The following is an 11904-nucleotide window of genomic DNA, read 5'->3' as shown; positions in this document are numbered from 1 at the left end:
AGGTTCTCATACTGTGAAAACTAATTTGGAGTTTTAACATTTATCTAAATAGATTAATTTTAAAAACAATAACCCATAATTATGCCTAAATGTTGGCTATAATTTAAATTCCTTTTTCAATATAGATACATTACATTGGGCAGGATCCCGGGGTGTTGGAGTTTGTAGAATCAGGATTAGCTTTTAGATTGCAGTCTCCTCAGAATCTAAAAAGATTTCTAAATAATGCTGTAGGAGAGCCCAAAAGAATGTGCACTGAAGCCTACATTCTTGGCAATGAAGTCTGTCTTGATTTGTTGAAGCACTTTAATGAATAATCATCATAATGCATTTAATTGCAACTGTGAAGAAATTGCCTTTTGACATTCTCCACTCTATCTCTGAGCATAGATACATCAGTGGGACTGATGTGAAGGAGAATTTTTTTCAACAATTTCTTAGTGGTGAGACTGACCCTTAGGAATAGCTGCTGCACAGCTTTCATCTCTCTTCCCAAATTATTTTTCCCCAGTATCTCTGCAAGTCTGTTGGAAACTTGATCATTATTTTGGTAACTTCACAGTAACTTATGTTTAGCGATATGATGTTGTGATGGCAGTGATAAGAAAGCAGCCCTTAAAAACATGGAAAATATTATTTTTAAATAATTCTGCAATCTGGCTTCATCTGATGTGGGGGAAAAATACAGATTCAAAATTTCTGTCAGAAAAAAAAATCATTTGAGGAATTTTGGCTCAGTGATTGCAGTTTTTAGTACTTCAGATAGTCCAAAGCTCATAGTACTGAGAGGGCTGATGCAGACACATGTTATCTCTAGTGGAAATATTTTTGATATAGCTCTCCCACTGTAAGTCCTGTAGTGGGCGTCAGGTAGAATGGAACTGCGGCCCTAATTTGTCTTCTTGTTCCTCATGAAAGAAGATTGCATTTTTCCGTCTCATTCTTTGGACACTTTAGAATGTCTTATGGTTATGTTTTTCAGTTTGCCATAACATTACAAGGTGTTCAAAGGTTTTGAACCTAGTGGTATTATATAACAGGTATAAGTTTAAAGCAAAATTCTAAATATCAATATGTATTTATTTATTTATTTATTAAATTTATACCCCGCCTCTTATATTGCCCCCCCCTTTTGGCAGCCCTGATGGTGCCATTTCAAAAATCTGCAACTGATTGTAATATTTTTTTAAATGATATGGCATTGTTCCCAATGGCTCAATTTGAAAACTCTTTTGGAAGGGGATTTTTTCTCTCTCAAATTGAATGAGAATGGTCAAACTTCTCCTGCAAGAACATTTCAATGCAGCACTACATTTAATTGTTAAAAGTCTATGTAGAAAAGAAGCTGCCAAACCCAATTTGTACAATTTGTATTATTTACATTATGGTGTGAGCCACACAATTTTGCTTGATATGTGCAAAAAAAAAATAAAAATAAAATAAAATCATTCATGTTCTCATTCTCCTCACTTATTGTTACATACAGCACTGATGTTACCTGCCTGTCATGGGTTTGGAGGGAAAGTTCCATCCTATGGGGAGTGGAAGGCGGGACATCAGGAGGAGGGGCTGTACTGTATATATATGTGGAGCGTGTGTGGAGAAGTTTAGAAGCTGAGGAGAAGCTGAGAGAAGAAGCTGGTGTGGGAGTCTGTGTGTCAGACAGGGTACTACTGTGTGTCAGTCAGTACCAACCTGATAGGTTCAGGTGTCTGTATGGTTAGCCAGAACTGATAGGTTCAGGGTCTGTGCTTTATTTAAGAGTGTTCTGAGTGAACCAAACTGGTGTATGTATGATTGAGACTAAGCCACGTTACTGTATCTTATTCACTTGATCATTTTATTTTCCCTGTGTGTCATTTAAATAAACCTTATTCCTTTATTTGTTAAAAATCCATCCCTGGTCTGTGTGACTCTTTACAGGGAATGGTTGGTGGCAGCTTAGTGAAACTGTGGCATATCCCAGTAGGTCTGGGTTTGTCACATTGATTGGTGTCCAGCGTGTGGGATACGACTGGTCCAGTTGTCCAGTGGTCCAGCAAAGCCTTGGCAAGTGTGCCCAGAGCAAGGGGGGTCTAGTCAGGGACAATCTGAGGGCACGTAGGTAATCTTCTAGGCGTACCTCACGGGGAGGTGCGCTAGTGGAAGAACGTGCCAACTGGGGAGACTAGATTAGGGAGCTCTGAGGCAACCTGTTTTGGCGGGAAAAAGCTGAGGCAAAACTGTGTAAAGTAGCAGTGATCTAGTCTGCCTGCTGAGAGGCCTAGCAGAGGGGGGTGGACTCTGGCTGGCTACAGTTGCAAGTTAGTGCTGAAGAACAGCAGCAATCTATAGAAAGCTGGTTCTGAGGCAAAAAAAAAGTGGTCGCTTTATTTTGAGGCTTGACTTTTGAAAGCAGCCTGTTCTGGGGGGGGGGGATTATGCCCTTGACTCGAAGCCAAATGGCAGAAATGGGTGAAGTGAAAGACCCCCAGGTAGACCAAGGTTCTGAGGATGAATTTGGCTCAGTGCAGGATGACAGCACGGGAGAACAGAACCCAGAACTCAGGAAAATGCTCATAGCCCAACAGCATGAACTGAGGATGAGGCAATTTGAGATGGAGGAAAGATTAGAGAGAGAAAGAAGGGAGGAAAGGGAAAGGCAATTTGAAATGGAGCAAAGGGAAAGAGAGAAACAAAGGCAATTTGAAATAGAGAAAATGGAAAGAGAAGAAAGAAGGGAGAGGGAGAGAGAGAAAATTGCTCTGGAAAAAGAAAGAATGGCGTTTGAGTTAAGAAAATTAGAACTGATGAATCAGAACAATAATAACAATAGGGATTCTGAGGGAGGCCAATTGTCTAAAGCTGACCTGAAGAAATTCCCTGTGTACCACAAGGGAGATTGCCCTGAGGTGTTCTTTTCCTTAGTGGAAAGAGCGTTTGTGGACTTCTCAGTAAGGGAAACTGAGAAGATGACCATCATGCGATCTTTAATCAGTGGCAGCCTGGCAGAAGTCTATGCAGAGATGCCAGAGGAACTGATGAAAGATTTTGCAGAGTTTAAAAAACTGGTGTTTGCCAGACATGGGATAAATGCGGAACAGCTGAGGCAGAGATTCAGGTCACTCACCAAGAAACCAGAGCAGACTTTTACCCAAGTGGGGGCCCAATTGGTGAGGCTGCTAGAGAAATGGCTATCTCAGGAGGGGACAGAGACCTTTCAGCAGCTCAAAGACTTGATAGTGCTGGAACAGTTCTATTCAGTCCTGCATGGGGAACTGAAGTTCCAGGTGAGGGAAAGGAAACCGAAATCTGTGGCAGAAGCAGCCGAGATCGCAGATTTTATTTATCAAATCAGAACGCCCTTAGGTGATGAGGGGAAATCGATAGGGAAACCTAAAGAAACCTACAGCAAGTACTCTCAGGGACCAGGAAAAAACCAGCAAGTGGGAGGGGCCCATGGTGAAGGGAAGCCCTCAGACATGAAACCAAGACCTCAGATTTTGGAGGGAAAACCAAAAACAGATGAGAAAGACTCCAAGTACAGCAGAAAATGTTATTTCTGTCAGGGAAAGGGCCATCTAATCTCAGAGTGTGAGAAATTAAAGCAGCTAAAAGGAATAGTGCCTCATGATTCGAGTGGAACCAAGCCAAAAGCTGTGTTCTGTGTCCAGAAAGAGCAAAGCTCCTTGCCACTGAGGGAGCCTGTTGCCATGGCTACTCAATCTGGAACAGTTACATCTGCTGATCAGGCTGGGGAAAATGGTCCTCTTGTAGAGGTCAAGCGCTGCTTACTTGTGAGAACAGATTCACAGTTGTTTGAAACAGCAGGGGTGGACGTAGGAATACTTGACCATCAGTATCGGGGGCTGAGGGACACTTGTTCCAAGGTGACCCTGGGCCATCCAGATATTATTCCTAGGGAGTATATAATCCCGAATGAGAGCATAAAGGTGGCAGGGATTGAGGGACAGGTGATCTCGCTGCCAGTAGCTGAGGTACCTATGAACTTTCAAGGCTGGAGGGGAGTTTGGCGGCTAGCGATTTCATCGACTCTGCCAGCAGCCGTGCTCGTGGGAAATGACCTGGCTGAACATGTGAAACGGGTGCTAGTGATTACACGTTCACAAGCCACCACGGGAACAGTTCAGGGGGGTACTGGAGAGCCCGAGACGGAAGCAGGTGAAGGGAGTTCAGAAACTGTGGTGGAAACCTTAACCACAGACAGCCGATTTGGCCAAGAGCAAAAGGCAGACGCCACTCTCCGAAAGTGTTTTGAACAGGTGACAGATGCCCAGCTAACACCTGAAACCCCAGTGAGATTTCGAGAGAAAAAGGGAATCTTATATAGAGAGACCCTGAGGAATATCTCAAAAGGGGGAGACGGGATCAGAAGTCAGCTAGTGGTACCTGAAAAGTATCGCCCCATGATCTTACAAAGGGGGCACTCTGACATGTTTGCTGCACACCTAGGGGTGAACAAAACACAGCAGAGAATCACACAGAATTTTTACTGGCCTGAAATAGGGAAGCAGATCAAAGAGTTCTGTAAACAATGTGATGTGTGTCAAAGGCAGGGGAATAGCCGCGACAGGACCAAAGCAAAGTTGTGCCCTTTGCCTGTGATTGACACTCCGTTCAAATGCATAGGGGTGGATATTGTGGGACCTTTGCCCAAGGCCACAAAGAGGGGGAACAGGTTCATTCTCACCATTGTGGACCATGCCACGAGGTACCCTGAAGCCATACCCTTGACTAACATTGAAACTAACACAGTGGCAGATGCCTTGGTGGGGTATATGTCCAGGATGGGATTTGCCTCAGAAATAATCACAGATTTGGGCGCATCGTTCACATCGAAGCTCATGAAACGCTTATGGCAAATCTGTGGAATTAAACACAAGGAAACCACTGCCTATCACCCTGAAAGTAACGGGTTAACGGAGAAGTTCAATGGGACTTTGATGCGCATGATTAGGGCTTACTTGGCAGAGAATCCAAACAATTGGGACCAGAAGCTGCAATCCCTTTTGTTTGCTTATCGATCAGTGCCACAAGCCAGTACCGGGTTCAGTCCGTTTGAACTTTTGTTTGGGAGAAGGGTGAAAGGTCCCCTTGATTTGATCAAACAAAATTGGGCGCAGATCACCCAGGATGGCCCACAAGATGTTGTGACATATATAGACTCTTTAAGGAATGACCTGAAGAGTAACCTAGGGCTAGCAGCAGAAAACCTGCCAGCTCAGAAGGTCAGAAAGAAAACCTGGTATGGTCAGAAAGCCAGGGAGAGGCACTTTAACCCAGGGGAGGAAGTGCTTTGGCCTAGGCTCTGCAAAGAGAACAAACTGCAGCTGGGTAGCCCAGAAATAAAATACTTGGGTCACATGGTAGGGGGAGGAGTGATAAAACCCCTAGAGGCCAAAATAGAAGCCGTTCGTGATTGGCCTAGACCCAACACCAAGAAAAAAGTCAAATCATTTCTTGGGTTGGTGGGCTACTACAGAAAGTTCATCCCGAGGTTTAGCGAGATTGCGGCTCCGCTGACCGATCTGACGAGGAAGAAGACTGATGACCGCATCCCGTGGACCAGCGACTGTGAGGAGGCGTTCCGGAGGTTGAAGGAGGCGCTCATCAATTATCCAGTGCTGCGTGCTCCAGACTTCGACCGGGAGTTCATCATCTACACCGATGCGTCTAACAGCGGGGTAGGAGCAGTTCTTTGCCAGGAGGATGAGAATGGTGACCAGCATCCAGTGTCCTACCTGAGTAGGAAACTCCAGAAAGGTGAGAGACATTTGGCAACCATGGAAAAGGAGTGCCTGGCCATAGTCTACGCGATCCAGAAGTCCAAGCCTTACATCTGGGGAAGACATTTTATTCTGTGCACTGACCATTCACCACTGCAATGGTTAAAGACAATGAAAACCCACAATAGTAAACTTATGAGGTGGGCTTTAAACCTGCAAGACTATGACTTTGAAGTGAAGGTGGTCAGAAGGTCAGTGAACTGTGTTGCTGACGCCTTGTCAAGAAGACCCGAAGAATGAAGACGGCGAAAGAAACATGGACTATGTATATATTTTGGTGACCAAAGGTTAAATGTACTTGTTTATTAAACATGATTGGTTTGTATGAATAAAGGTAACTTGATGTATTGTAAATGGTAAATGTTTAGCTTGGAGTGTAAGTATAAGTAAGTATGATATTGTATGTATAACTGGTGTTGTGTGTTTTAACCAGGTTGTTTTTTGGTGAAAAGCACCTTAGCTTTCCCCATACAAAACAACTTATAAAGAGGGGAGGTGTTACATACAGCACTGATGTTACCTGTCTGTCATGGGTTTGGAGGGAAAGTTCCATCCTATGGGGAGTGGAAGGCGGGACATCAGGAGGAGGGGCTGTACTGTATATATATGTGGAGCGTGTGTGGAGAAGTTTAGAAGCTGAGGAGAAGCTGAGAGAAGAAGCTGGTGTGGGAGTCTGTGTGTCAGACAGGGTACTACTGTGTGTCAGTCAGTACCAACCTGATAGGTTCAGGTGTCTGTATGGTTAGCCAGAACTGATAGGTTCAGGGTCTGTGCTTTATTTAAGAGTGTTCTGAGTGAACCAAACTGGTGTATGTATGATTGAGACTAAGCCACGTTACTGTATCTTATTCACTTGATCATTTTATTTTCCCTGTGTGTTGTTTAAATAAACCTTATTCCTTTATTTGTTAAAAATCCATCCCTGGTCTGTGTGACTCTTTACAGGGAATGGTTGGTGGCAGCTTAGTGAAACTGTGGCATATCCCAGTAGGTCTGGGTTTGTCACACTTATCATGAGTGCCATAAAATACTCACCATCTGGCAGAATGAGTAGAATAGTTTTGGGCTCCTGTATGATGACATTACATATAAAAAAATCACATTCCCGTGGAAGATCACAGTCTGTAGGATTGCTGGAGAGATTAAGCAATGTCCCACTATGCCAACAAAGTACACTAATACAGTATTGAATCTTAGTCATTCATTTTAACTTCATTTCTGAATATCAGTAAGTTTGATTCTGAAATATATTTAAAGCCATAAAGTCCAAGCTCAAATAATCTGAATAAAAAAATTCAGGTGGAAAAGTCAAATAACAGAAAAGAGTAAGGGTTTCATAACTGATTTGTCTAGACTGGCCTGTCACATAACATACATTTTGCTTTTTTCCCCCAAGTTACCGTAAATGTAACTTGGAAAAGGGTTTTGCAGGTTTTTCAATCCAACTGTAACATAAACTAGAATACCATACAACTCAATCTATGTCATGAAACATAGTTATATATGATTCTGATTAGATATGGGTGAGTTGTCCCTCTTTGTGAATAATCAAAAGTTGACAACTCACAAAGTTGCCCCCATGAAGTGATGAATAACGAAGTTATTTGTCGATTCGTGGGGGGGGTTATTAAAAAAATATTCCCGCACTCCCACTGTGACCACCCCCAACCCCACTGCCACCACACCACTGCCTGCCATAAGAGAATTCAGGCTGCCCTTTGCAAAGAGGGCAGCTGCAACTTACCTGCCCTAAATGAAGCAGCAACTGCCTTCTTTGCAAAGGGCAGCCAATCTCCCTTTTTTACATGCCGTGGCTGGGAGGCCTGATAGAGACCTCAGCAACAGTGATTAAGGTAAGGGAGTGTTGGTAGGGGTGGGGGCTAAGGTAGGGAGAGGAAGAGGTGGGGTAGTCTGTGAGGGTGGCTGCCTATGGGGGTGGGTGGCTGCTTATCGGCCACTGATCAGTTGATCAGCAGCCGGTAGGCAGACTTTTTTTTTTTTTAAAAAAAAAACTATTTTATTTTATTTTTTTGGTAATACGAAGGATGAATACAAATGGGTAAATATTCACCCCTTTGTATTCTGGAGGTCTCTGGAAGCCACGAATATGAAGGGATGAACATTTAACAAATCAGCTATTTTTGTCGAAAAAGCCAATCTGTTTTTATATTCATCCCCATCTCTAATTCTGATTATTAAACTTGAAAAAGTTGAAAGGCTTGAACTGTGCTGAACATACAGGAAACCTTTTCTCATCCCTTGAGTATGTATCAGAAAATTAATTTCTTTCTTTTGTTTATCATCAACTACCAATAATCTAGCTCCAGTAATCTGGACATCTTTTTGAACTAAAAAAACCCTATACATTAAATAAACAAACACGGAAAATGGTGCCTTTGCAAAATGGCAGTGGGTCATCGCTTCCTAATATGCACAGCTCTAATTTCAGTATGATTTGTACATATTGTTGCACTACTGGCATTACACTTCTGACAGACATAGGCTAGAGTTACATTTTAAATAATAAGATTTAGTAATATTGTGCCAGATATCAAAATAGCCTGCCATTGCAATTAAACTCCCACATGTTCAGCTTTTTCACTTTCATTCAATAAGAGCTCTGTTCTTTCGAAACTGTTGCCCTAGTCATGGGTCCAAGGCCTTTTCCATTATCTGCACATTGATGATTCTTAAAACTTCACCTTCTTTGCAGAGTGGTGAATGCTTCCTGCTTGTTTGAAGTTGAGGCCCAGTTCAAGAAGGTAATGATCATAACTTCCATCTGGATCAGTTGAATTTGATCCTAGTGAACTGAGAGACCCAGCTAGTGACCCTGTACCTTCAAAGGCATAAGTCTTAAGGGAATCATAAGGGGGCACGTTAGGATCAGAGTTTGCTTCTTCTAGCTTTTGTGAAATGAATTCCCGGAATATAGCACTCTCAGGGCCAACTTGCAGAGATTGCCTGTAAAGGCTCTGGATCTGTGTAGTGATATTTCTTCGAGGCTTGTGTTCCCTCAGAACAGTTTGGTTCCTCAGTGCTGAAATATCGAAGGCTTCTGTGTCTTGCTCTCCACCTCCTTCATCGTCATACTTCACAATGTTCTCTCTAAATGCTTCTCCTTTCTCATGAAATAGGGGAGGTTTTGTTTGCTGCTTTAAGGCCACAATTGCCAGAAGAAACACTGGTGAACAAAGAAGTGATAAGAGGAAAATATAATAAGTGCTAGAACACAACACAAAAATTAGAATTTACTAATAGAATTTTACTAGTAGAATGTATTAACTTCACAAACTCTTACAATCTTTCACTGGCACCTATGCAAAATGTTGCTGTAGGGCAGAGGTGAAAGGTGATGACATTTGCTTGCTGACACAATGTGTGAATAGGATGGTACACAAATGTGATGGGTCAGTAACATCATTGTAGGAAGCAAAGTGGTATGTGAATTACAACTACATGAATGCAATCGAGGTCATTTGTACACAAGAAAAAAAGAATATGCACACGATCAAAGTACTGCTTCAGGTCTCAGCTTATGATGCTTAGGTACCTACCTGATAACCCCAGACATATTCCCCTTCACAGAAAGGTCATTTCCCACTCTAGTGGGAACAATTTTTCAATAACCTACCCCCATTCCCCAAAACAAAAGCACTTCTGATTTCTACTCTCTTGGGTTGCTGCTGTTGTTGTTGTTTTGGATTCTGGTGCAGTCTTGCAGTGAATCCTAGGGATAAACAACTTGCCCCCAGACCTTCATGAGCTGCCAATTTCTGACCTACTCCTATGTCTCTGTCTTGATCTATATTATGCTTGTATTATCTTTCTCCATAATAATAATTGTATTATTTTTCTCCAAAGGATCTCCTGTATGGAGAATTAGTGCAGAGAAATCGCCCCAAAGGGAGACCACAGCTGTGATACAAGGACATCTGCAAGCGGGATCTGAAGGCCTTAGGAATGGACCTCAACAGATGGGAAAACCTGACATCTGAGCGTTCAGCCTGGAGGCAGGCATTGCATCACGGCCTCTCCCAATTTGAAGAGACACTTGTCCAGCAGGCTGAGGCAAAAAGGAAGTCACAAAAGCAGCAAAATCAGGGAGCTGGACAGGGGACAGATTGAATTTGTCTTAAGTGTGGAAGGGATGGCCACTCTCGAATCAACCTTTTCAGCCACACTAGACACTGTTCCAAGTCCTCCATACAGAGCACATTACCATAGTTTTTCGAGACTGAAGGATGCCTAACTAACTCTATCTTTCTATGGGAAATGGGTTATATATTATGTACAGAACGGATTCCAGATATGTGTATGTTGAAAGAGGCAGGTAAAAACTGAATTTCCTGCTGTCATTCTCTTCTTTTCCTATCCAATCCCAGATCAACTGAAAATTTTCTCTGAGTTATGAGACAATGATGAGGGGGATGGTCTTTTGGCTACAGACTGAAAGAAATGAGGGGGAATCACAATTTGGGGAAGCTTTGTATGAGAAGTCAGCTTCCGTCCACTTCCTTCTGTGGTTGACCACCTGAGCCCAAAGCATACTGTTGCAGTCAACCAAGCAAAGGATCCTGTTTTAGTCCTCAAAAAGGCTGAAGTGATTATTTATATTGCAGAAAATGAACAGACCTTACCTAATATTATTAGCGCACAAGCCACAACAGCAACTAAAGCTTGTACACTGATACCCATTGAAAATAGCATTGCTCCATATCGACAAGACTGGATGTGAACTTCTTCATCACAGTCACACACAGTGACGGTTAAAGTGTTGGTGCTAGTGAGGGGTGGAGTTCCGTTGTCAGCAATAAGAATTCTCAAGGGAAAGACAAATTGGTCTCGGGCACGGAACCCACTTCTTGTGGTAACAATTCTGGCTGTGTTATCTGAAACAACAAAACAGAGAGTGTCACATGTGGGGGCTTTCCAAATACAGAAAGAACTCTTTTGTTATAGAAAAGAATATATTCTAATTGAATGTGTCTTAAAATCTCTCCCTGTGTGTGTTTATGTGCCTGTGTTTATGTGTGTAGATATAGACATACATACACACAGAGAGAAATGATATTTGTATGTAACAGTTTCAATTGAGTCATGTTAAATATTACAGCACTGTCTAGTTACAATGGTGGATTTCTTTGTTATTTTTGTTTTTGTTTTCAGTTAGTTTATGGGAATAATCCTATTCATATGTTCTCAGATCTAATTCCAATTGTATCTAATGTGTCTAACTTATAAGTTAATGTCCATTCCAAGAATAAGGACAGGCAACTCTTTCATGGCTCTTCCAAATCCAAACACCTGGGTGGCATTGTTATTGTCACGGAATAATCTCTTCTTAATTCAGGGTTGTGTGACACTTTTATTAGAATAACAATGGTGTTCCAAATCTAGCAATCATGGAAGTTCTACAGAACTCTACAGAGTTCTACAGAGGAGAAATGGTGTAATGTTTGGGGGACTGAGATGGCAAGGTTATAAGATCAGCGGTTCAAATCCACGCAGTTCAAATCCCAGCTCCTGCCAACCTAACAATTCAAAAGCATATAAAAATGCGAGTAGATAAATAGGTACCACCACAGTGGGAAGGTAATGGTGTTCCGTGTCTAGTTGCACTGGCCACGTGATCACAAAAACTGTCTACGGATAAATACTGGCTCTATGGCTTGGAAACAGGGATGAGCACCTGCCCCCCAGAGTTGGACATGACTGGACATTTTTCAAGGGGAACCATTACCTTTACCTTAGGGGACTGAAGATGGGTGGGAGCGAGAAGTTTGTAAATCTGCTTCTGTGTAATGACTATTGTCTCTGCAGATCAACTGACCCTACGGTGGGGACTGCAGATGCAGTGAAGAAAATAAATTTTTGACGGTCAGTTTGGATAAATGTTAAAGGTAGCTCTCTCTCTCTCTCTCTCTCTCTCTCTCTCTCTCTCTCTCTCTCTCTCTCTCTCTCTGTGTGTGTGTGTGTGTGTGTGTGTGTGTGTGTGCGTGTGTAAGCAAAAGGCTGTCTAAGACCCCTAAAGACTTGTTCATTACCTGGAAGAAACACACCAGCCACTCTGTTGGTTTATACTCAATGCGCAGAATCACGGCAAGTAGCTCCAGGA

The 11904-nt window shown here is 42.5% G+C and overlaps 1 protein-coding gene across 1 annotated transcript in view; it reads right to left on the bottom strand.

Annotated features, from left to right (window-relative positions):
* Positions 1-7801: 7801 nt before the first annotated feature.
* The window catches only part of LOC110078043 (cadherin-19), a 69858-nt gene continuing 65755 nt past the window's right edge, over positions 7802-11904 (bottom strand). The window contains exons 11-12 of the mRNA XM_072998763.2: positions 10427-10678; positions 7802-8970 (exon numbers count right to left, since the gene is read on the bottom strand). Coding sequence (XP_072854864.2) covers positions 8477-8970; positions 10427-10678 — 746 coding nt within the window. The 3' untranslated portion in view covers positions 7802-8476. The remainder of the gene's footprint in view (positions 8971-10426; positions 10679-11904) is intronic.

Source organism: Pogona vitticeps, chromosome 4 (genome assembly GCF_051106095.1).
Source record: "Pogona vitticeps strain Pit_001003342236 chromosome 4, PviZW2.1, whole genome shotgun sequence".
Taxonomy (NCBI): Eukaryota; Metazoa; Chordata; class Lepidosauria; order Squamata; family Agamidae; genus Pogona; species Pogona vitticeps.
This window is presented reverse-complemented; position numbering and strand designations above follow the sequence as displayed.